The sequence below is a fragment of the Engystomops pustulosus genome, chromosome 2 (genome assembly GCF_040894005.1).
Source record: "Engystomops pustulosus chromosome 2, aEngPut4.maternal, whole genome shotgun sequence".
Taxonomy (NCBI): domain Eukaryota; kingdom Metazoa; phylum Chordata; class Amphibia; order Anura; family Leptodactylidae; genus Engystomops; species Engystomops pustulosus.
This window is the reverse complement of record NC_092412.1, coordinates 43262506-43290187: the sequence shown is the minus strand read 5'-3', so window position 1 is coordinate 43290187 and position 27682 is coordinate 43262506. Positions and strand designations below refer to the sequence as shown.

General features: G+C 39.9%; 1 protein-coding gene across 6 annotated transcripts in view; it reads right to left on the bottom strand.

Moving 5' to 3' along the window:
- Nucleotides 1–27682, bottom strand: part of FRY (FRY microtubule binding protein) — a 244568-nt gene that overhangs the window by 115731 nt on the left and 101155 nt on the right. For 5 of the 6 annotated variants that reach the window (XM_072134385.1, XM_072134380.1, XM_072134381.1 and 2 more), the window contains 2 exons: nt 7171–7370; nt 975–1028 (listed from right to left, as the gene is read on the bottom strand). In XM_072134385.1, coding sequence (XP_071990486.1) covers nt 975–1028; nt 7171–7290 — 174 coding nt within the window. In that variant the 5' untranslated portion in view covers nt 7291–7370. Of the gene's footprint in view, nt 1–974; nt 1029–7170; nt 7371–13265; nt 13478–27682 lie in introns of those variants that run through there. The other variant, XM_072134383.1, reaches the window with a different exon arrangement.

Genomic DNA, 27682 nt, shown 5'->3' with positions numbered 1-27682 from the left:
GATGCCTCCAGCCACAAGTAACACTTTGACCGTTTCTTCCCACTCGGACTCTGTGACCTCTGTGACCTCTTTTGACTTGCATATCCAGGATGTTGTCCATACCCATGGGCTATCCCTATTACTTGTTAGTTCTCCATCTTTAGGGACCTCTCTTTGACTGACATAGGGACTACTGCAGGAGTCCTTTTATTTATTCATCCAGGACAATTATGCATTGGTTATTTTGATTTGTGGGAATAGATTGTGTACCCTTTAATACTTGTGGCTGAGTGTGGATCGACTTATATTGCTCTGATCCACTTGTTGTTTTTCTATGTGTGTTCTGACACTTTTTAATTGTTTTTAAGGGACTTTTTGATGCATGGTATTTGTTAAAAGAAAAAATTTATCAATAAATAAAATTAAATGTACTTTATGCCTATGCATACTAGCTTTTCTTCTTTGTTACATAGTATATTTTAGTGTGCAGGTTACTACACACTTATCCACTTATTGTGTACAACATACTGTACCAGTGACTAATGCTGAGTACAACGGATGTATGTATGTCAGCATGCTTAGTTTACAATATTTCATCCTGGTAGTAGATTTCCTTTACACAAGAACTAATGATTTTAAAAATTGTGCCACACACAATATCAATGTATATATACAAATATATAGCCCTATATATAGATATTGTTCAACTTTTGTTAAATTTTTATATTTTAGTTAATATTTTACACCAATCAATGAACGGCCTTCTCAGACCATGATACATAACTATTTTTAGCCTTTTTTAAAGGGATATTACTTTTTCTGACCACAGGATGTCACTTCCTTTGTTTGCCTCAAGTTCAAGAAGGCCACTCATTGGTTGAAGCAGGTCCCTTGTCTTCCTAGAACTTACAGCCGAAAACCTGAAGTACCGGAGCAACACAAAAACCAGGAGACAAAAGCAGAGTAATTGTGTTTTTCTGATAGTCCAGACTTACTTGATCAAACTGAGGGTCCTCTCCTCTCTGCAGTGATTTTGTTAATGGTTTTTCCTATAAGAAGAAAAAATATATAAAAACTTAGTTTAGTGGTTTACTCATGGCTGCAATCACAAAACATATAACAACATCTAAGTATAGGTTGTATACATCTCTGCCATCCCGATTAATACAACATCCTTAGGTCACAAGGTCATGGTCTAAAGAACATAAAATTAGAGTAGTATAACAGGGCATAAAAGAGGTTGTCCACTTATAGAAAACTTTAACGGGGTAAGTATAATACCCTAATTGGGTCACCCACATTATATTTACCCTGTGAAAGTTAGCCGTTTGTCGTGAGTCACATAACCCCTGGACAGCAGGACTTCCTGTGATGTCCCATGTCCTTCTGGCTTCCAGTGGATGGTGTAGTCATTATTTATGTTATTTATGGTATACAATGGACCTGATTTCAAAACTGGTCTTGGTCTGAGGTTGAACCCCATAGTAGATTATAATATAGGCAGTTTGGGCTGTAGACTGGGCCCCAAGTGTTTTAGTGGGCCCATGTCCACCTAAACCACCCACCAAATTTTATACCAGATTCATAACTTGAGACTTTTGCAAAAAGTCACATAAAAAGTCTTATAGTCACTCCAGTCCCCTGCTGGTCTATGTGTTGAGACTTTTTATGCATTTTGAGACTTTTTTGGGACTTTTTAAAAAAACTCTCAGACAGAAAATAGACCATGAGACCATTTATTAAAGGGCAAAAGCCACTTTAATAAATTTGATCGGCACCGGAGCTCCAAAAATTGACAAAGAACTGTCCCAAGGAGCTGCCTAATGATCAATAACCCCCTAGGTGTCTATGTTAGCGAAATAAGCCTCAGCTAGTTATTTAAGCAGCAACTGAATGCTGGGGACATGCGCAGGGCAGTAACTGCATCTAAGCTACAGGTAAAACATAGTGGGGGGAATTTATCATTATTCTGGCTCCTATGTATGTTTTTGGTGCTCTTCTGCCTTGTTTTGCGACAGTCGCATAAAAAGTTGCAAAAAACATCAAAAGTCGCAGCATATAGACCGGTATGGGACTGACGTCAATTTGCGTCAAAGCTTACACCTAAATGGAAAGTCGCTAATCACACATTCAGTCTTATTGTGAAAAATAAATCTATGGAAATCATGAATTTGGTGCAAGCAGGGTCTATGTCCAAGTGACTTTGCTCTGTTCCATGTTCATTGGTGCAATGGAAAGTCACAAAACAAGAACTGTGCCAAAACAACGCCAAAGATAGGTAAAACCAATGATAACCTCCAGTGTGTCTGCTGCTTTTAGTATTTTTTTAGTATTTTATACTATTTAGTATGGCACTAATACTAAGTTGGCAGAAGTCTATATGAACATTTACAAGCACCAATTTATTCCAAAACTAGTCTATCTATACAGAGAAGCATGTAGGTATATGAGGAGGTGTATACTTTCCAGCAACCTCAAATTTTTTTTTCATTTCCTAAATTTTCATAGAACATCTCAGCAAATTCGGCTTGATGGAAAGAGCTGGGTGTTCCTAAAGGAGGGCTTGGTTTACGGCCAGCGTTAAGCCCTTTATTCAATAGGTATTCAGTAATTCTCTGTATATGCATAGACACACACAGCACATAGAGCAGGGTAGGGACTGGCGCCAATGTGGGCCAAAACTTGACCCTAAACGGAAAGTCGCAAATCATGAATTTAGTCCAACTGTGAAAACTAGTCTATGCAAATAATAAATATGGTGAAGCAAAGTGACTTTGCTCCGTCCCCTTCTCCTTAGATGGATGGCTAATCCCATTGAAATCTACAGGTTTGACATCCAAACAGCTAATATGTTTGGCCAACTTTATACTATGGTCAAAAAACACACAAAAATGCAGCATCCGTATCACAGATGACAGACACATGTCCAGAAATATGGGCTTTCCAGTTGTCCCAAGTGCAGACTGTATAAATGTATTCTTTTTTAATGTAACACGTGGGAATTCTAGGAATTATATTCTCCATATAACGTGCGTTGATGTGTTATCATGTAAGAAATCGTGGCCTGTAACATTCCAAAAACACGGATTCTAATTCTAAAACATATAAAAAAATGATTTAAAATAAAATACAAAAGCAACAAAATGCTGAACCAGTAATATTATGCTTTTTTTCTGCCACCACTATCCTAAGTTTTAATTTTTCGCCTTTTTTAAACAACATCTTGAAGAGTCCAGCGTCGGAGTGGTTAATATCCGCTGACCTCCATCTGCCCTTAGCAGGAAGAGGTGACTCCAGGGCAGAGGGAATTATTTTGGTGACTCTCTGAGGGATGAATTACAGTGTCGCATACATTTTTGACTTTCCCTGACCCCTGGAGAAGTCATTCACGTCCTGAGATACTCCTTGATAAATTCCAGATTTCGATTTAGGAAAAATTCTCTTCTTTTGTTTCACAGACTAAAAATATTTATATTAAATGTACAATGAATGTAATATAATATATTATATATATATATATACACACACATACACACACCATATATACTCAAGAATAAGCCTAGTTTTTCAGCACAAAAAAAATATGCTGAAAACCCAAACTTGGCTTATACGCGAGTAAAAAACAATATCAAAACTCACCTTTCTGGCTTCCCCCGCTGCTGGCTATATACTGGTGCAGGGGGCTGGCTATATACTGGGTGATATGGGCTGGCAGGCTATAAACTGGGGGGCAGGTGCTGGCTATATACTATAGGGCAGGGTCCGGCAGGCTATATACTGGGGAGGCTGTGACCAATGCATTTCCCACCTTCGGCTAAAATTAGGGGCCTCGGCTTATACTTGGGTCGACTTATACTCGAGTATATACAGTGTATATATATTTATTTATATATACATACATATACATACACACATATATCTTCTCTATTACAAGGGCTGTTTCTCAGTTCAGCTTTATTCAAATGAATAGGACTTAGCTGCAATACCAGAAGCTGCCTATTTATTAGAGTGGCGCTGTTTCTAGTAACAAAATAAGATTCCTTACAAATTTTGTAAATTTATGTTGGATGATTAACCTCAGACAAATATTCTCTAGTCTACAAAAACTATTATTTTTATTATCTTGGCCTCACAATTTAGAAGACGTTTTTTAGAAGTACAGTGTCTTGAATTAAGAAATCATTGTTTATTTTTGGAATTAGGGGCATGGGGAATTATGGGTTTACATGCTCTGTGTACATGGTACCAAAAAGTTCTGCCTTGGCTGGGTTGTTTAAAGCAGCTATCTAGGGTAGAAAATGTGTAATATAAAGAGCGCCACACCTGTCTGTAGCCTAGATGTGGAATTGCAGCTTACCTCTATTAAATTCAATTTAACAATATGGTTATAAAGAAGTCTATAAGTTAAAGAACAGCCTCCCATCTTCCCAAGTACTTAAGAATACTGGCGGTCCCCTACTTAAGGACACCCGACTTACAGACGACCCCTAGTTACAGACGGACCCCTCTACCCCCTGTGACCTCTGCTGAAGCTTTCTGGATGCTTTACTATAGTCCCAGGCTGCAATGATCAGCCGTAAGGTGTCTTTAATGAAGCTTTATTGATAATCCTTGGTCCCAATACAGCAAAAACTCTAATTGTCACTGGGGCAAAAAAAAATTTGGTCTGGATCTACAATTATAAAATATACAGTTTCAACTTGCATACAAATTCAACTTAAGAACAAACCTCCGGAACCTATCTTGTACGTAACCCGGGGACTGCCTGTACTAGAAACTATGTGCAGTTGCCTTTGTAATGTGCAGAATCTGGCGCCCCCTGCACTGCCCCAACAGAGTGTACCAACTTTTTGTTGGTGCACCTTTAACATGGGGCGTGCGACACACTTCTATGAATGTGGGGCCCGGTCTGAACATGCTACATTCCTATATATGTGATGTTCATTGCTTATGTGCGGTGTAGTCAATAAATTATATAGGGAGTTAAATATCAAAGTCTCATTACATACTCATTAGGGTTAGATAAGGATCTACTGTACAACCCTAAAGGAACCCTATATACATTGATAACCCTGCAGCAGTATATCCATTACCTAGATATTACAGGTGACTCATCTGACTTTTTTTAGTTGGACATGCTGAAGGTCATCGCAACCCAAGCAGCCAATCGATAACACAATTCATCTTGTCCAGCCTTCTTAACCGCTATAGGCCAGTTTATTCTAGGTCATACACATCCATAAAATAGCGGTACAGGCACTTGTCCTTGACATGTCAATGTAAAGGTCACAGTAGTAATTATGGCACAATTAGGGCATCCATACACTGGAGCAAATTGGGTCTCCTATTATGGACCTCCGTTTATAAGACTACTGCATACCTGAAATAATATAGATCAGCATTTCTTAACCTGTGGGTCGCGACCCCTTTGAGGGTGAAACAGCCTTTTTACAGGTGCTGCCGAAGACCATGAGAAATATTTGTTTTTCAATGATCTTAGAAACACGGTCACCGCAGTCCATACCACTGGTTACTGTGGACAGGTACTGTGAATGCTGGCTACTGAGGACAGGCACTGTGACTGCTGGCTACTGAGGCCTGAAAATCCACTTGTCACTGGGGCAAAAAAATGTTTTCGTTTGGATCTACAATATACAGTTTCGACTTACATACAAATTCAACTTAAGAACAAACCAATGGACCTTATCTTGTACATAACCCGGGGACCGCCTGTATGTGTTTTAACTTCATTATTTTTTTTAGGTTTTTATGAATAGTTGCAACATTCCAGCAAATAGTGCAATGTCATTGGCTTCTGTTCGGCACATAATACGGGATGGCAGAGCAGATGTGTATATGGAAGGAGGTGACAGCCGCTCAGGAAGTTGTAAAGATCCCATCAAGTATAAATAGATTGGGCAAGACACCAAATACAACAGCCGAGTGCTGAGTAATGCGTTTTGTCAATGTCAGGAAAAAAAAAAAATCTGATAACAATGGACTGAGGCGGCCCCGTCATCTGCATGCTCACAGATAATTCATATCTTCATCAATATATATGGGAAAAGTTCTCACTCACATGGTAATTCTCAATATGTGAATATTGCCAATGCATTGTATACTGTGCATGGAAGGGGCTACATCCATGTATAACATCTATGACAAAACGTAGCTACTCACCAAAAACCATCTGCACTAGAATAATAAGAGCTGACATCTGATTGGTTACCCGCTTGGCTTCGGGTGTGCATCACGCACCCCGGACATATTGCTGCACTGGCTTCTGAATAGCCAATACTGCATATTAACACCCCTAGCAACTAGCCTGGGTGTCTATGTGGCCAATAAAAGATATGGCTGGTAACTAGGGGCGTTAATTTACAGAATTGGCTGTTCAGCAACCTGGCAATATGTCCAGGTCACGCAGTGCGCATCCCATACCGAACAGGAAGTTCAGATCCGCTCTTCTCTACTGGTGACAGGGTGCAATAGCCTATGCTATGCTGATTATTGTGTCAGTATACCGAATCTTTTTTAGTACTATATAAGACTTTATTTCACCTAGCTATCACCTAGCTCCCTGCCAGCAGCATGTAGCGAGTCCCAGGAGTTGTCTTGGGGGCCAGTTGCAGTAGCCTTGGTGCCTGTGTCTCGGTCTCCTGTCCTCCACACTCATCCTGCTGCCTTCCCCTCCCCACTTCCTGAAGTTCACTACCCATCCACCAAACTCCCTTCTGCCAAAGGGCTCACCACATGTTTCTGGCAGGGAGCCAGGTAATGTGAATTAAAGTTTTATAAAGTACCAAAATTAATCAAAATATTGACAAAGGCATTTTTAAATTCAGTTTAAAATGACATTTCTGGTGTCAGGTTAATTTTAAGTTTTATTTTAAATAGTTCTTAAAAAAAATCATGACTATAATCATCTGTTGGAAACACATCTGTCCACAGGTTGTTTGTGGTATTGCCAATAAGTGGCATTGAATGGGATTACCCTCAAAATTACCTTACAAAATCTGTGAAGAATTGTGGCAACATGTAATAACTCCTCAGCTAGTGTCTCCATCTACCTTCCCAAATAGATTGTAGAGTCATTCACTCCTAGCACTCAGATCACCAGTGATCAGTCCCCATTATTTAGTTTAGAACAAAATTAAACTAGTATCATATACATTTTCATACATTACTCACCAGGGGTTCGGCCATTATGATACGAATCTTGCGCTCCGCTTGTGTGGTAAAATTTGCAAATAAGCTCTTGAGGATATATTCCCCAGGTTTACTCTCTGGGTCAATGTTGATGGGCAGCATGGTTGGCGGTCCTTTGTCTCTTTGTGTGCTGGATACTGGCTGTACTTGGGGTTTTATATATCCGTTACCCACTGGAGAAGCTAAAATACAAACAAACAAATAGCAATAAGTAAAGTCTGCACTAAACACTCCAGTACTGTGAATCTACTGATGCAATAATTTGGGAGAAAAGGATTTCTGGTCTAATGGGTGGGAGGGAGACTCAGTCATTTTAACATATTCCGTGTGATAAAGTGTTCATTATAGCATAAGCCTATTTAATTCAAACTTCTAGCGCCTCATAGTACATAGTGATAATATTTGACAGCAAGGAGGAGATAAATAAATGTGAAAATATAAAAAAAAAAATAAAAAAAAAATCAGAACAAAGATTCTACATAATTAATTTTTACATAGATTTACCCTATGAAACTGAAAAGATTTTTTCATCCTCGTAGACGGTAAGCTCTTGTGAACAGGGCCCTCACTCTTATTCCAATTCTGTAGCTACAGATAAAATGTAAGTTTTGTATTTGTGTGATGTGGTATGTTGTATTTATGTAGGAGGATCTGGGAAGTACAATGCATAGTACAGTATATTCAAAACTAGGGTTTAAATTCTGGGCTAGAAGTTGAAATTACTGTTACATTCAGATTGATTTATGATTTATAAAATATAAGGCATTTTACATATCATAATTGTGTATTAGAGCAGGCAGCATTTTTACCCATAGTGCCGAACTGTCCCTGATTCGGCGGGGCAGTACCGATTTCTCAAGGCTGCCCCGCTGTCCAGGATGGTTGGGGATACGTCCCGATTTTTCCCGCCTCCTGGTCCCGACAGGAATTGCTCAACGGGGACCAGAATGCAGGGGAGATGTCCAGGATACAGCTGTTACCTGCCTCGCACACATGGTAGCTGCTAATTCACAGCATGGGAAAAGAGACCAGTAGGTGGAACAAGGCTGCTGGGAGGCACTGTAAGGGGGAGCTTCTGCTAAGGGGGCCACTATGAGGGTGATCATCTGCCTGTAATCTTCTTATATTTTTTTTTAATTACTGACCTCCTTTAATCTAAAATCAGCTTTTAAAATTAAGCTCATGAGCTCTATGGCTCCTTGTGTTGTTACCAAAGCTCCTCCATGCTGTAGCTTCACAGGCTGTTACAGCCCTCCCCCAGCTCCCTCAGTACTTTCCACTGCTCCCTCAGCACTCCCCCTCCCTTTGCCTGCTATAATCTCACAGAGTGGGAGGGTGAAAGAGCTCCTGCACTGTGTAACAGCCTGCAAAACTATAACACAAAGAGGCTCTGGTAACACCCCAAAACCCTTCTGACTCATTAGCATAATTTGAAAAGATGATTTGGAGAGGAAGGAGGCTTTGGACAATAAAGAAGGTTACTAGAGTCCCATTGCCTGGATCTATGAGTAAGTGTCTGTGGTTTATCATGATGGATTTTGATGGTAGATTTAATCTATATATTCTAACAGCAAATTAGAATTAAGTGATAAAACCGTAAAATAGTTGTTACTTTTGATTGTTATTTGTCTTTCCTGAAATTTCAGGATTTCACGCTTATATAAGCTCTTTCTTCACACTAGGTCACCAATGGTAAAATAAAGGACCTCCTTGTACCAGGCTGTGCGTATACACTGCCAGGATATGTCACTTTTCTGCATTTCATTTCAACCAGCATAAAAGAAAAGAAAGCAAATACCAGCGCTGTTTTTCCATGCATGAGATTCCATAACTTAGATTCTCAGGCAAGCGGCCAGAAGGGATTTAGTGTTGGACCAGACAGCCTGCTCCTTGTGGACAAGAGAAGGTCCTGTCCAGCATGCTACAAGGTGCCAGCTGTGCCACAGAAACATCCTGGTGCCAGCACCATAAAGAATCGCTCACCTGTTATGTTTTTTAATCCAATTATCAAAATTATAAAGTATAACATGCTGTGTCCTCTTTCATGTACTGACCACGGTTTCCAGAACAAGATTCTGTGCATTATAGGAGTATATGATGCAAGGAGTCCCTTCCTCCCAGCAAAACTGGAGCACCGGACTGTGATAATTATTGCAGTTTGGTACTCCTGTTCTTCAGCGACGCATGGACTCCCAATAACATATATAAGGACACTGCACGTCCGTGATTCATGGATTGACCAGGGTAGTCTGACAGAGCCCTTAAGATATATGCAAAGGTGACCAAACACATGAGACACCTAATCCCTCTTCTTTGGAAGGATAAATCAACCAACCATCTCAGGAGTATGAGTGCATCTCAACTCGCAGAGGATGTTATTGTAAAAAAGGAACGCACGTGTGTAATTTCAACCTTAGTTCTTAAAGATTCTCAGTTTCTGAGTTTTTGCCCCTCATCAGCATACAGCAGAGTACTGGTTAGATGGATGAGAGGCCTATGACTCTTATCCTAAGAGAGAGGGGCCCGGTCAGGAACTCAGTGGCTGCCAACTCTGTGAATCAGGAAGTCATCATCTCCCTGCTCCACCATCATGCCAGCAGGAGGAACGTGATGATATCATCCAGCCTTCCAGCTTAAAGGAAATCTACTATCAAAATCAAGCACGGTAATCCAGGGACACTTACTCATAGACCCAGGCACCGTGACTGTAGTAATCTCATCCTGGTTTGAACCTGTTTATCTTTATTTCTAGAAGTGTAGGCAGCTGTGAAACAGATTAAAAGCAGCCAAACGCACTGTAAACATTCAAAAACGCATCAGTATAAAAACGGTCCAAAAACGGTCGAAGAACGTGACGTGTTGCAGCACTCCTAGCCATTTCTTACCCAAAGACACAGACCTAGTCCCAACAGTCTCATTTGATGTACCAACTTTTATATGGCACTGTATCAAATGCCTTGGAAAAGTCCAGATACACTACATCCACAGCCTCCCCCAGATCCAGTCTAGAACTTGCGGCCAATCAGATTACTCTTACAGGACCGATCTCTCATACACCGATGCTGAGTTTTAAGGTTATATACTGAGAGATACTCTAGGATAGCATCTCTTACAAATCCCTCAAATATTTTTCCATAACTGAAGTTAGACTCACAGGTCTGTAGTTTCCTGGATCCCTTTTTGATCCTTTTTTGTATACTGGCACCACATTTGCTGTGGATTTTCCTCAGTGCTACACTTGACCCTAAGAGGTCAGCAGAGCTGCAGCAAAGGACTTGATTTATCACCAACCCTATAAATAATCACCGAAAACACTGCAGTATCCAAGGGTAGCTGCAGACCCCGGGAGCCATCTACTCCCTGCTGATAATCTATAAGGCATCGGCAAAGTCATACATGACCCATTACAATATTCTTAGAGAGGGAGAACAGTGTAAAAGCTGCAGCAGCACTTCAAAGGAAGGAGTTTCCATGGCAATTTACATTTATAATCATGATTTACTAACTCCTAAACTGGCAGACGTTCCTTCATTAATAATGCATTATATGACTATAATAGTCTAACGCTGTGCAGACAGGCGTAATAGGCCAAACTATAAACCAGGAGAAAAACACGATGAGTCCTAGACAAAATAGATAACAAGCACCACATACAGTACAATCAATCACAATGAAAGACACATGTAAAATCATAATACATAGTCATGTGTAGAATCAGTCATAAGTACAATCATAATACATACAGTAACATTTACTGTCACTATATAGAGTGCACATATAAAATCAATCACACAATCATAACACATAAAGTCAGGGTCAGCTCCAGGTTTCAGTAGGCCCCTGGGCGACAGAACCTCAGTGGGCCCCTTTGCAGTGATCTCACGTGGCAGCATTAAAAATTCAGAAACTAAAACAGTCTCCTGTTACTTAAAATATTCCCTAGTTTATCATCCCAAACAGCCCCCTCATGGGTATTTTATATAAGTCCCCCCTCACACCCTATGGATTCATTAGATACAGCCCCCCTCTTCCCCATGTATTCCTTATGTACAGCCTTATGTGCCCCCCCCCAGCAGCTCTGGGCCCGGGCACTTGCCCAAGAATGCCCAGTGCTGGCATCGGCCCTGCATACAGTTACATATACTACAATCTCACTGTATATAATGTTACATAATATATACAGTTACATATACTACAATCTCACTGTATATAGTGTTACATAATATATACAGTTACATGTACAACTGCAACACACAGTCACATATACAATCACTATTACAACCTATTTAGCAAAGCAGTTCTGAATTTCAGGGTCCACCCTGTGAGGAGGGAACATAAAGGGGGCCGTTATAATTTGGGTGAGTAAATAAAAGGGGGCATTACATTTGACCATTAGCGAAGGAAAGACTACAGTGAGAGGCTATAAATTGGGGCTACAGAAAGGCAATTAAATGGGGGTTAAAATTAACAGGGGCTTTTTCTGTATTATTCATGCAGTAAGATTGTAAAACTGTGATCAATCTAGCGATCTGAAGTAGTAGATATTCAAAACCAATTGATCAGTTTGTGGATACAGATATAGTAGATGCAGAGATAGCCGTCTGATTTGGGATTACACTATGAGTAACCTATGGTTTCTCATGAGATTGCAGATGTCCACACCACAATTTCTTGTTTAGAATAAAACATTTTATGGAATAAAAAGCTTTAAAAGGAAATTTTAGATTTTGTTTAACCCTATAATCAGTATCACTAGAATACCCTAGAACCATATATATACTCATTGTGCATCTTCTGCCATTACCTGGTGTATGATCTCACTTTAAGGTCCATGTTGACCGTTTTAGACAAATTGTGACCATTTCAACATTTTAGTACTTTAAGGATTGTACGGCTAAAATGTCAGCCCAATCTTTCTTAATTGCAGAGTATTTTACCTTATAAATGTACAGATGGAGTAGTGTACTTGTATATATGTCCTACATCTACCATATTTTTCGTACTATAAGGCTCACCGGATTATAAGGAGCACCATCAGTAAATGCCTGCTAAAACGTCTAGGTTCATATTTAAGGCGCACTGGATTATAAGGGGCACCTGGTTATAAGGATGAATGACCAGCAGGTGGCAGACCAGTGCACAGTTCAAGGCAGCTGCTGTCTGTAAGTACGGTTCATATATAAGGCGCACTGGACTATAAGGCGCACCTTTGATTTCTGAGAAAATCTAAGGATTAGTCTGAAAAATACATTACATTGATAATTAGGACAGATATACTGATGGTAGTCAATAAGGGTTAACTCAGTACAGTTTAAATTCAGCACTAGAGAGTCAGGATATACAGTTAGCTCATTGAAAGTTTTAGGAAAAATATAATATTATATGATCTAGGGCAGTACAGTGGCTCAGTGCTTAGCACTACAGCCTAGAAGTGATGGGGTCCTGGGTTCAAGTCCCAAGAGTTTATATATTCTCTCTGTGTTTGCATGGATTTCCTCCAGGTCCTCCGGTTTCCTCCCACACTCCAAAACATACTGGTAGGTTGATTAGATTGTGAGCCCCATGGGGACAGGGAATGATTTGGCAAACTGTGTATTGCTGCGTAATCTGTGTGCGCTATATAAATAATGGAATTATTATTAGTATTATAGTCAATAGCTTGGATCATTCATAACGCTCTATGGAATAATCACTAATAACCTGTTGAACCCTGCAGGTCCAGCCCACATATACATACACACATATATGGGGCCAAACCAAACAAATTTTTGTTATAGAATTGCTAGAGTTAAAGAACAAATATAAATTGTGTGGAATATGCAAAGAGCACTCAACCAAAAAAAAAAGGGGGGTTCCACAATACAAGTACTAAAATGTAAATAAATTTTATTGTTTTGAATTTTTTTAAAAAATAATTCAAATATGTACTGTTAATGGACAACTGTGCACAGGAAAAATGTGCCCCGGCACTAAACAACGTGGACTAAATCACTAATAACCCGTTGAACCCTGCAGGTCCAGCCCACATATACATACACACACATATATGGAGGTGTAGAATAGAGATAATGACCTACCAAGCCCCTTTATGAAGTTGACCACTCTCACTCGGCCCCAACAAATCGCAGTGGTCTCCATAAGCTTGAGGTTAGCAGTCCAGAAAGTGTAATATATCCAGGGTATAATGTCCAGTTACAAGGAGTCGGTGCAGCATAATCTCAAGCTCTTCTGGTTCACCGGAAAGTTTTTAAGAGGACTGATGCTCCTCATGGTTAAAGATCCTCATGAAGGTCTGTTGGTTATGCATTACAGAACGCCCACTGTTTTTAAGCTGAGGTATGAAAGGGGTCATTTTTAGCCTGACTGCTGTGATCACACCTACAACTTGTACAGGGTCTATATTTATCCACTGTACGTGCACGGCTGACAGATATCAGACGGACTTCTCTCCAAGAACATGACACTGGGCAATGCGCTGCACAGTAAACAGGGACTCGTCTCACACAACACAAGCGTCACCAAGAGGGCGATAGGGATCAGAAATATAGAAAAACATTATATATCATAGGGCGTGGGAAGCATCACAACTGCATACATTTCCTAAATTGTGTCATTAGTCTGTCGGGGCACAGTACTACAGGTAGTAATGAAAAATGTGGTCACAAGAAGGGCGTAGGTGGCAGAGCATGTGCCCAGAGCAAGTCGGTGTCATAATTGTATTCGTAGACAGCATGTTAGTACAAATCGGGCATTGGTGGCAATTAAGGACAACAGGTCTACCAGCTAAAGCCTGGGGCAATAAGTTATAATCGAGGGAAGAAGCAGCAAGCGTTGCCAAGTGCCATTCAATTGTGCTGTATTGTAATGCATGAGTTCTTCAGATTAGACAGAGGCAGGGCCGGTGCCAGCACTGGGTACACTTGGGCAAGTACCGGGGCCCAAAGCTGCTGGGGGGGGGGGCACCAAGAAATCCATGGAGGTGAGGAGGGTCTGTACCTAATGAATCCATAAGGGATGAGGGGGGGCTTTATATAAAATAACCATGAGTGGGGTAGATGATAGGCTGTTTCGCACTACTATCGCTTTGTCAAACCCCTTTGTTTGACAAAGCGCTAGTAGCGCGAAACAGCCTGTTATCTTTTGGACCTCGGTGTCCTCACATGTCTGCTTGCCTGTACGCTAAATAAAGTTTGTGCCGTCCTCTCCTTGGATTTGAACTGTCAACGGATCTGCCTTAATAGGTGGTAGGTTTCCTTTATATATTCGGAAAATGGGTCTGCTTTGTTTCCCGAGACAGCACTACTCTTGTTTTTGAGCAGTATTGTAAATTGGACCCATTAAAGGAGATTCCCAATCTCACCATAGTGATGGTAAATCTTTACATTAGGCCACACAGATCAGATTAGTGTGGCCCACCTTTTGGCACTTCCACTTATCCCTCGGTTGAGTATCATGGTCTCATTTCTGGTCACATTGGTCTGCAGGGACTGTGGTTGGCATTACAGCTCTATCCCAAGCTCTCCTCTCTTGGAAATGTATGTTTACCCTATATACACAAATCCTTATTCACCAGCAGCTTTCAAGGTGACCAAACATCTAAAACACACAGTATACATATGTCCCATAAAGATGATTAGTATTCCGGCTGCTTCACCGAGCAGGCGATTATAATGAACGCTCTTACATTGCAGTGCTGAGCTCTATGCATAAAATAAAAGCATTACTAAGCTAAGCTGCTAGCAGACCTCAATGGTGTGTGTGTGCGCTGATGATTTCATCCCAGGCTGCAGATCCACATAATAACAAAGCACGCTCAGTTCTCATTTCTTGCCAAGAGTTTGTGAGAAACCACACACCCAAAAGGAAAAAGTACACAGTGAACATCTGCCGGGGAAACAAGTCATCTTACTGGTTTATAGGGTGATTATATGGTCCAAAAAAGACATGATGTAAAAACCAATTCTAAGTACTTTGTTTACACTGCCGGCCAATAAATAGCAGCTCAGGTGAGGCACAATTATCAACCCCCGCATGGGAAAACAAACTCATATAGAAGATAACATATCATTATGTAAAAGAGGAGAATTCCTGTCTTGCAGCATCTGACCCATGTTTATCTAACAATCGGTAGGACCACTTTAAAGCGCACCTGTCACCTTTGAGCTGGTGACAGGTTCCAAAAACCTATTCTATACGGATTCTGAAAATGCTTATATCAGCATTCAGAATCATTTCAGCAGTTTATAATAGTTTGATTTACATTATCTGGCTCCCTGCCAGCAGAGTGTGGCGAGTACCAGGGGAGGGGCATCTGCAGCCTGTGTGGACCTGTGTATCCTTATGTATTCTTTCTCTACTCCACTCCTCTACTCTTTGTCTCAGCACTGAGACCCCCACTAATCAGCAAGTTAGGCCCTATCCACAGGATAGGGACTAACTATCCTTTGTGGGAAAACCCCTTTAAATCTATGGTGAGCAATGAGACCCCCACTGATCAGCAATTTAGGCCCTATCTCATGGATAGGGCCTAACTTCCTTTAGTGGGGAAAACCCCTTTAAGGACAGTTGAAGTTGCTTAGGATCGACCACAAAGTGTATGGTATAGTCTTCTCTGGACACTATAAATAGACTTATTAAAGGAAAACTATCAAGAACGCCGAAGGAGGTGGGAAAGCATAGGCTACTGGGGCTTGGAATAGGAGGAACCTTAATAGGTAGATTCCTGATGGAAGGTTTCCTTTAAAGAGTCTTTGAGTCTTTGTTAGAAGAAGTAGAAGGTTTCTATTTGTAGGCAAGATGGAATTGCAGATTTGGTATACATATATGTGTGTACATACATGTCACTACTCATGGGACATACAACTTTTGGTTTTTACTCTAGTGTTGGCTACTTGGATACTACTGTACAAGGGTATAGCTATGATCAGCAATTAGATTAAATCCAACTCTTTCCAGATCTATTCCTGCCTAATACTTAGTTGTTCTTCTACCTTCAAAAATGTGTAGCACGTTACCATTTTCCACTATCCAGTTCGGTAGTACAGAGAATTGTAGCTTACAGGAGAATCTAATCATGACAAAGTTCTTCAGGGAGACGGAATAAACTGTCTATGGCTAAACAGGCGGTCCCCCACTTAAAAACATCCGACTTACAGACGACCCCTAGTTATATTAACACAACCTCGAGAGAGCACAGGAGTGAAGTCTGGTTCATAGAAATCTCATTATACCGTTTGGTTAAAATTTCATTACTTTTATTTAATCGTTACATTAAAAACAACAGTATGACAATAAAGTTTGTAAAGTGCAAACAAGAAATAAGTTGTCCTCGGGAGTTCCACTAAAGCGTCCACACTCCACAGAAACACAGGAATATATCCAGGTTGTTAGCCACATATAAATTTATCACTGGCACTTTACATATACTTCTCTTTGATAAATTTATTGTCATACTGTTGTTTTTAATGTAACGATTAAATAAAAGTAATGAAATTTTAACCAAACGGTATAATGAGATTTCTATGAACCAGACTTCACTCCTGTGCTCTCTCGAGGTTGTGTTAATATATAATAGAGTGGGTTCGCATTAATTTACGAACAAATGTTACGACTGAATTTTGTGCTAACTTTTTGGTTCGGTGGACCCCTAGTTATAAATGGACCTCTGGATGTTGGTAATTTACGGTACTTTAGCCTTAGGCTACAATAAACAGTTATAAAAGTTATTAATGGTGTCTTCAATTAAGTTTTATTGTTAATCCTGGTTCTTATGACAATCCAACATTTTTAAAATCTAATTGTCACAGAGACCAAAAAAATTTGGCTGGGGTTACAATAATAAAATATACAGGTCCGACTTACATACAAATCCAACTTAAGAACAAACCTACAGAAGCTTTCTTTACGTAACCTGGGGACTGTCTGTATGAGTCTGGACATAGTTACTAACAATCTTACATTCTATGGACCTGGTTGGGTGTGTTTTTCACTCTCACTTATTCAATTGCAGAATAGTATTTTTGAAGAATCAAAGGGCCCCCTATGCCTTCTCTTATTGTGTCATTTTTTTTAAGTACTACCCCCTTTGTAGCCAGTATTTTTAACGTTGCAAAGAAGATTACTTATACAGTATATACTCTATGCTTAGAGATTGGTTGTCCATCTCCCGATAAAGAGCCAAGTAAGAAATAGAAGGGTCACATACGTCAATATCTTATTAGTAATTAGTGGGGTCTCTGCACCCAGACCCCCTATCATCTGAACTTTTGAAATGTTAAAGGTTTTACTTAAAAAAAGGAATTCCCTTTAAGAAGTCAAAAAATATTGAACTGTTCTGAACATTACATGAACATTTCTTCGATGTTTTGCTCAGCGTTCATGTTATGACTCTAGGAGAACACCGGGGGCTTAGGACTCCTGTCTTGAAGTCTATTGTTTTATTGTAATAACTAAACAGTTCCCTGTGTAAAGGGCAAACCAGGCGGCTTATAATGATGTTTAGGAAATCAGAACATTTCCATCTGGCGTCTAACCAAAAGAACATTTCTCATTGTTAACTTCAGATACAATGATTTGTTGCAGTCAAGAAAGACTTCGAGGAATTATGAATTTATTTGAAGAAGAAACTTCACACACATTTTATTCATATCCTTCCATTGAGAACGCAATTGTTTGTAAATTATTCCAGTAGCAAGATAAATATACACCGTGAAACCGGCCCCGGAATGTGGCTCCGTGGTCACATGTGCCTGTTTTCTGTTGTTTGGAAACTCTATTCTTGTCCAAATGCTGTGTCTGGTAATGGAGCCTGGCACCATTCACCTCAATATAGGGCATTGTAATACCAGATACAGCCTATACAAAATGGGGGCACTGTTTCTGGAGGAAATAAATATACAAAATCTTACTAACAAAATAGCTCAAAAACAGATTTTTTTTTTGTGTTTCTCTGCTGTGAATACATGAACGCTTGGCCAAAGCAAAAAGTGTATGTACAAGGTTGAGACAAGTAGAGAAACTGTTGCTGCATAGGACATGGAGCAAACACATTTGACGACATGTGACCACATTCCAGGTTTTTTTGTGTTAATATATTTAAGAAAATGGGAACTGCAATAACCCAGTTTGGCCGCTATATGGAGAATGGTGCTGTGTTCAGGCTCCACAGACTGTTGTGCACAGCAAGTAGTGGGCGTTTCAGGGCGCCTTCCCACGTGGCGTTTTTCTCGCATTTTTGAACGCATCCAAAATGAAAGTGGGAGGGGGGGGGGTCTGCCTGAAACGCATGCGTTTCATTGCAACAGCATATATGTTTTGGTCAAACCCCCTCCCACTTTAGTTTTGGATGCGTTTAAAAATGCATGAAAAACGCCACGTGGGAAGGCGCCCTCAGGTGTTTGATAAATACATATGGTTAAACTACCTTAAAGGGGTGTTCCCAGTTCAGCAAATAAATGTAATTGTTTGTATAATAAATAATTATACAATTTTCAAATAAAACTTTCTGTATCAATTTCTCACTATTATATAAGGGTGCAGTCACACCACGCATTGCACCAGCCGGAAAGAGATTTGCCTAATTAAACAGATGTAAACATTTGCGTTTACAAAAAGCAACAGCTAACGCTATGTTACCACATGCATTAACATTATGTTAACTTAAGTGTTAACATTGGAGTTTTGTAAACACAAGTGTTAGCAGATGTTTAATTAGGCAAACCTCTCTCCAGCTGGTGCAATGTGTTTTGGTTACGCATGCGTTAAACACTATGTGTGTCTGCACCCTAGATCTCTGCTTGCTGTTCTTCCATAGAAAGCTTCTGCCCATGGTCACACAGGTGCATGGCTCGTTATATCACACAGCTCCGATTACTTGCATCGATACTAATGAGCCGTGCATCTGTGTGACCGTGGTCAGATTTCTGTCCACTGGAAGTAAACATAAAAGCTTTCTATAAGATGACAGCAAGCAGAGATCTAGAAAACCATGAGGAACTGATACAGAAAATATATTGGAAAATTGTATAGCTTTTCATTATACAAGCAATAACATTTATATTTCTAAAATGGGAATAGCCCTTTAGGATAGATCATCAATCCCAGAAACCCCAGTAAAGAAGAAGGGGGTATTTGCATCTTTTTAATGCTACATTGTAAAGTTAAAAGTAAAAAAGTAAAAGTTGAATAAATTTCCCACCCTGATAGTGGTAGAAATGTGGTTTACATGTTTTACATTTATAGATAACTGCTGTACTTGAAGAAATCTTGTGACTGACACAAAGTACATTGAACGTTATGTAAAACTTGACTTCCCAAGCCTCAGTACATATATATCGCCTTACCCCCCGGCCATAGAGTACAAGCATCTAACAGGACAAGAAACGACAGGGTTTATGAAACATATAGAAAAGTAGATCGCTATTATTATCTTAAAGGGTTGGCCATTTTGGACATTTCCTTTTATTCTGAAACAAAGCAGATAACAAGGTGACAAGCAGCAAGTGATCATTTACCATATTATATTACCCTGGAATACATCAGGGTATATTATAGAACACAATAGATTGGAGCCAATGATTGTTAAATGTGCCATAGATTTTTCTACATGGAAACAGAGTCAGAAGAATACAGTATACAGGCAGTCAACGGGTTACGTACAAAATAGAATCCATAAGTTTGTTCTTAACTTGAATTTGTATGTAAGTCGGAACTGTATATTTCATAATTGTAGCTTCAGAAAAAAAAAAATTGTCCAATTGGATTTTCTAAATTTTTATCAATATAACTTCATTACAGACACCTTATAGGAGATCATTGCAGCCTGGGACTAAAGTAATGTATCCAGAGAGCTTCCCCAGAGGTCACAGTGGTCAGAGGGGTCCGTCTATAACTAGGGGTCATCTGTAAGTCGGGTGTCCTTAAGTAGGGGAAATGTGTATTCTTTGTCCGTCTGTTTTTTGGGATATTTCTTGGCTTTTCTGTTGGTCAGATGCATCTTAGCAGGTTTTCCTTTTAGATAAATGTGGTGTTTTGTTTTAAAAAGTTTGCTACAGACTCAAAAAGCTTCCAAAAGTCACAATCAGTTTTTAGCTAATTACTATGACTAGTTAGGGGCAGTCATAAATTTGTGGCAAAATTAGCGACTTTTTTCACATCTGGATTCAGGTGATAACTCAGAAAACTAGACAATGGTAAACTTCAAAGGGAGCTAGTCTTAGGGTGGTGACACACATCACGTTTTTAGGCCGTTTTTGGCCCGTTTTTAGTTTTCAGATCGTAAAAAACGCACTAACTAAAAACGGACCAAAAACGGCCTAAAAAAGCCATGTGTGTCACCATCCTTAGGCGTAAAAAAAGGTCAAACATGAGCACAAGCACCATGAAAAGTCTCAAAAATTGAGAAAAAGGCAAACCAAAAGTGTAATACATGTGCCCCACTGTCTTATTTTCGGGGAGACACATTGTATCTCTATGAAGGTTGACTCTGATTATGATATTAATAACCTGATTTTACAGGTTGAATATAACTTACTACAATTGATTTTACATTGTGAATATTTTATTATGAGCTATCATAATTTTAATAAATGGCTATTTTTAACAGTACGATAATGAATGATGTAGCAGGCGATGCAGTTGCAGTTCTCCTGTTGACTATTTTTATTAATGTACAGTTGTGCAGGCCAGTAATGGTGCCAGATGAAGCACTTTGGGGATAATACTGATAACCCCTTTAATGTTCATGAACTGTTATCCATTATGAAATGGCTAACCCTCCGATTCCATCTTATCAAGTCTCTCTGTGGGGTGCTGGAGCATTATCATGGTAGCTTAAAGTTCCCCAGTAGGAAGACTTTAAAGAAATCTACCACCAAGATCAAGGATTGTAAACCAAGCACATTTACATGCTGGTATAAGGCCCCCTCTGGCCTTGTTTTTACAATAAAGGGCTTCATAGCTGAGGGGCTCCGGGCTCCATAACAGTTATTGGAGCCTGGAGCCCCTGCTTGGTCTACAAACCTTGATCCTGATGGTAAATTTCCTTTAAAATAAAATTAACACAAAAAACCCAAACCCTTTGTCCAGTTAAAAAGCAAAATTCTGATACAGCTCCTAGTCTAGCAGAGAGGAGGGGCAGTACAGTGCAGAAAGCTCTTCAGGCTAATATACCCGCCCAGATCCCCTGCACGTGCTGCAGACTTCGATTATAAACTTAACTTTTCACAGTTCTGTAGCAAATACTAACAATATACACAAAATGATGGTTATACAGATCTCCAGGGCCTAATACCTAACACTGTCTGCAGCTTTGTATTGTCAAAACTGCTAATAGGTTCCCTTTAAGTAAAAAAATAAATTAAAATACATGAATAAAACAATACTTGTTCAGTATTGCCGTCTTAATATGTGTACCTAAAAAAAACTATGAAAACTATAGGTTGCCCAGTAAAATACACAAACTCACAACTCTATTAATAGAAAGTTATGTTTTAAGGTTTAAAAAACAAAAACAAAAGTCGTTAGATGTTTCTAAGTTACGAAAGAAGCCATTGATACTGTAACTTAAGAGATCACTACACAATACTGAGAGAAGGTGCATTTTACTAAGCATATGACAAGTACAGCCTCAAGCAAGAAGCCATGCATGTTCTCCGGAGACCTGCCGGTTACTGGATAGTCCAGAAAACCTGGAAATTCCAATAGTCCACGATAAATTGATTTATTAGGCTTAGTAAAAAAAAAGCAAACATTTTACAGAATCCACTGATATTCCCCTAATCTGATGTGACACCATTAGTGGATAATAATCGCACAGAGTTCGTGGTGTAACCCAAGCTGCCAATCAAACATGATAGTCAACCAGCGTAGAAGAGTATATCCATGGTTACTACAATTCCCACATGGCTATGCGCCAAACCAAAATAAATAACACGCATGACCAACCCACCGAGCAATTAGCGCAGGAAGTGTTCTGGTTGGATGGAAGATTCCTTAGTAAGCAAATAAATCCCTGTCACTGCCGAGCACTTCCCGGGAGCTGAGCTACACTGCATTTATAATATATCTCATACTAGAAGATCCACCACGTTACCTCTACCTAAGGGAAAATGGATCAGAAAATATGTAGGGATCACCCACAGTCAAGTCATGAATGCAGGTGGAAAGATGCCCAAGCCAAGTGCCCTTATGTACACCTCGGCAGGTATTTTAAAGGAAACCTACCACTTAGTATGGCAGGGGTAAGCTGTAAGTACCGAGCACCAGCTCAGGGTGAGCTGGTGCCGGTACTTACTTTCGTTAGTGTTAAAACCGCGGTATCGCGGTTTTAACACTTTTTAAACTTTAGGGCAGAAGGGGCTTCGGCGCTGCGCGCGACCGTGCGCGCGCAACATCTCCGCTATTTCCTATGGAGGCGCGCGCACGATCGTGCGCACGCAGCGCCGAAGTGTCTTCTGCCCTAAAGTTTAAAAAGTGTTAAAACCGCGATACCGCGGTTTTAACACTAACGAAAGTAAGTACCGGCACCAGCTCACCCTGAGCTGGTGCTCGGTACTTACAGCTTACCCCTGCCATACTAAGTGGTAGGTTTCCTTTAAGCCAGAACTTATTTTTCAATATGCAAAACTAGTAGATTGATGGGACCCTTAAGCCACCTCTAATTATTTTTTTCTAGGTCCGTGGCCTCTATGGCCCATATATGTGTGAGCCAAAAAGGTGGTAAATGGTGCTGCAACTCATGTATCTTCTATGTCATACCCCAAAATCTGCTCCATACCATGTTATAGAAATAACAGAAGGTAACATGTGGAATCCTTAATACAGACCTACAAGGCACCCATAAACTTTTATATGGCACTATATACTAAAGTGAAAAACAACCACTATGCTGTCCGTTTTTACTCCACGTGGCTGCATTATGTTCCGTTCAGAGTTAGAGTATGTCCCAGTGAGAACTGATTTTAATAGAGCGTGAAAAACGGAAGAAAACAAAGACAATTAAAACTTTCACACATCCAATTCTAATTATGGCAGTCAGTTAAGAAATTGCCTATTAAAGGGAACCTGTCATCAGCAAGTGGCCCAATAAACCACTACCATAATATTGTCAAACAGCATAATACCTTATAGTTTTTGTTTCTTTCATGTTCCGTTGTGGTGGCATCATGCAGAAAATGAACTTTGAAGTGAGAGGTAAATTGGTTGTATAAAGTCAAGGAGGCGGAGAGTGAACAGTAAACACTGAAGTCCAGGTTCAGAACTCTTAATGCCTCCTCCTCTGTGATTGACATCATTAATCCGACTTCAGGATATCTGGGTAGTGATGTTTCTGGATGCAGGACCATCAATAACAGTAAAAGGAGTTTTCTGAGGAAGAGAGAGCTTGACTTCAGTGTTAAAATCTCCACCTCCTTGACTTTATAAAACCAGTTTATATCTCAGTTGAAAGTAGATCTTTTTAGATGATGCCATCACACCGGTCATGGAAAAAAGCATGATCTGGAAGGATTGAAATGCTTGGCAACATACTGGTAGTGGTTGATTAGGTCAATATCTGCTGACAGGTTCCCTTTAGGTATTTCACTCATATATAATTTAAGTGGCTCCTTTGGTCTTCAATTTAAAAGGAAACCTAAATTATTGGAAAGTTTTAGTTGACATTATTTTCTACCACAGGTATAATACATTCAGGACAGATTTGGTAATTTTGGGGGCCACAAGCCATTGGGGTCATGTAGAATAGCCCTAAACAGCTTTCTTTCTCCTACTCTTGGTCACTTGAGATTTCAGGACTGGAAGAAACAGAAACCAAGAGGGAAAAAGAGGGTGGCACACCAAGGGGTGATTATCCCATTACTCCCTAGTTCCTAGGGGGCCACAAACTGGGAATATGCCCTGTCCTAAAGGGACCCCTTGCATGTGGACTATCTACTTCATATGTATGAATCTATAAATCTATATCATCTTCATATTTATCTTTTATCATCAATCTTCCTATCACCTGTCTATAACATTCTCCTACAGTCCCATATTGCCTTACCCTACTACTGTGTGTAACTACAAATTGTTAATATTGTGCAGGGCTAAAGGCGCCTCTTATTGACTCTGACTGTTCATCTAAAGTGGGGCCCCACTTTTAGTTTTGCCCAGGGACCCACTTTGTCCAAAACTGGCCCTGCTTACGACCCCTTGTCTACGTTCCTCCATCAGCAATCATTGGTGCTACGTCCCCCTGGCCAAGTAGCTAGGGGGGCGTTAATTTGCTGTATTGGCTTGACGAATGGCCAGTCTCTATTGTGTGAAGGTGTGAGGATCCTGAAGATTGGGAGCACCTATAATACTGTAGAAATTTGGTAAAGTTTATGATTGAAAGACCTCTACACAAAACATATCTCTCGTAACCACTAATAAAATATTTTTATTTTTTTTAAATAACCCTAAGCAATACAAAAGGAAAAATCTTTGTAAACCATCTATTTCTCATGTCACACAACGGGGGAGAGGAAACTTGATTATAAAACTTTATTTTTCTCCTTCATACGCTCCAGAGAATCTCATACGTTGTACCATTAGTATAAGATGTATAGATGTAATAACATGATAATATCTCCATAGCCCTTACAAGTAGGTCTTGTATATAATAACTGTCAAAGAGGGATTTACTGCATCAATATTATTATGTAAGCCTAGTATGTGAAACTATGCATGAAGTCCTAATTGTGTATTATGTATATATATGCTATAGCTCAGTATATAGATCACAATAAATATACATTCTATTAATAGTATGTTGCCAGGCATAACAGGGCTCCACAAGAAGAAAAGTGTTAGATCGCACCACCCAATGCCTAATCTTGTCCCCATGTTATAATGAATTGCTTATGGTCTTTTCTTATAGGAAAGAGACAACTTTATAGGTCTAGTTGAAGGGATCCCATTGCTACCCCTAAAGTTATGCCCCTGGAATACAAGTTTTGTGGTGTCCTGGAGCGCCACTTATAACAAGAATGGGGGTCTGAATGTAGCAGAGGTTGCGCACATACATTACCCCTTCATTCCTCTCTTTGGGGCTGGCGAGAAGAAGTCAAGTACAGCACACTGGGGTAAAGAGGATCCCTCATTCTTGTCAGGGGCAGAATTGGTAATTCTGAGGTTCCAATCAAAGTTATGTCTTGGGGGACACCAACTTGCACTACTCCACTCCAAATTGTAGAGTAGTGAGACTATTGTTCATTGCTTTACACCCCTGGTAATATCCAGTCACACTGTTGATTGGTATCATTGACGAATTTTATATTAATGCAAATGACATACATAAATTGTATAAGGTTTCAGTCATGTATTGACCTTTGTCAGACACGTTATGCCTTGAGTACTAGGGGTAGCCTCTGAGTATCTGCTAGCGCTGAGTAATATGGCGGGTGAACACGCTCTTGCATGATAAGCACTCAACCAGAGTCTACTCATGGTATATTGTCTGATGAAGGTCAATACTTGACCGAAACATTACACAATTTGTGTTGGCCACTTGCATTAATAAAAAAAACTCACCATTGATACTAATTAACAGTATAACTGGACTTGACACTTAAAGGTCATCTACCACCAGGATGAAGGACTCTATGCAAATGAGCCCGAGGGGCTCTAGGTTCCATAGGTGTTAATGAAGCCTGGAGCCCTTCAGGCTCATTTGCATACAGTCCTTTATCCTGGTGATAGATGCCCTTTAAGTGTACTACTTTGTGGTATATGTCCTTTAATACTTTATGTATTTATGTATGTATAGTGGACAACTTTTCATGGGATGGATCTTCAAGTTTTAACTAGTGGTGGTGGATACCAGGCATAACCACCAATCAGCGCCTACTATGCAGACAGCTGTGTTAAAGGACATCTATCTCCAGGATGAAGGATTGTAAACCATGCACACTTACATACTGGTGTGTGTCCCATCTGGCAGGATCCACTCTTCTTTTAGCTTTTTATGTCCTGGTTTTTACAAAAAAAGGCTTTTAAAATTATGCATATAAACCTGAGGGGCTCCAGGCTCCATAGGAGTTTATGGATCTTGGGGCCCCTCAGGCTCATTTGCATCATTTTTAATGTCCTATAAGTTCACCAGCAGGCTCCTAGTAGCTAAGTCAATTGTAGACCTGCCTATATCTAGATAATAGATATAGATAATGCTCCAAAAGCCCTCAGATTTTTTTTATGCATATATTTACAAAAATATATTGAATATATCAATCTCATATCCCGGAGTCAGACTTTAGCAACTAGTACAATTGATTTGAATAGTTAAGCACTGTGTATCACATCCATCACAAGACCGTTGAAGAGTCTTTATTCAATGGCTAATACAATTGTCAATTTACAGACAAACTGGCTTCCATTCCAGGCCTAGTCCTCACAATAGAAGCCTCATGACATCATAGTATAAATTAATGGCAAACAAAGGCTGTGGACTGAACACGTGTGGTTTCCATGACTATTCCACTGTGTATTGTTCAAGAGTCGCAAGACCATTACATTCTCCAACAGTGAAAACAGAGCGCTCAGACAAAACAAAGTCCATTCTCGTTTTATTCTGAAGAGGTTTTCTTGGTTTAGGAAAAAAAGTTAGTTTATTCTTCCATAAAACAGCACCACACTTGCCAGTTGGCGATATCCGGTATTGCAGCTCAGCCCGCTTTATGGGTTAAATCTGATGGTGTAACAGAGCTGCAATAACACACACAACCTGCAGACAGGTGTGGCACTGTTTCTTGAAAGAAGTAGTAAAAAAATGTAAATTTCCGTACAACAAATTTTTTGACAAATGCTGATTCACAGAGTATACAGGGAAGGAAAGCTACGGTATCATATCCTCAGTACTAAGAGGCAAATTCCTGTATTGTAATATAACAAGAAAATAAGTATAAGACTTGGAGCTATGCTCAGAATTTATGATTGCTGCCACAAGATCTACGAATTAAGGAGGTGGATGGGAAGAGATGAAATAAAATAACTGCAATATATACAGGAAAAGATTGATATGAAACAGAGTCTGAGAATCGGGAGATGACCGTTGCTCTTTGATTTAAGTTTTAAAACACAACATTTTTGATTGAAAAAAAGAGAGAAAAAAGATGGTCTCCAGCTTGGATGAAAAATCTCTGGAGGCCAAAAACTACCGGTGACATCACATTCCTGCTTCTATGACCACCGATTGGCTGCTTTAGGTCCCCCAAAAGGGTTTTTCAGAGATATTGGGGCTTATTATCTAAGGGTTTCATCTGATTTTCTGGATTTGTGCCACTGCGACAGGTATTTAGCAGGGGATTGTGTCGCACGTGATCGGATTGTGGCACAATTGCGCTGGCTTTCATGTGACCGAAATTAGGGGGCAGGCCGTCTGACGATCCGACTGACTCGGACTGAGGGGATTTAAGATTCAAATTGTGTTGCATCCAATGCACTTAAATACACCAGGAAGAAGATGGTGAACTCCGGCAGA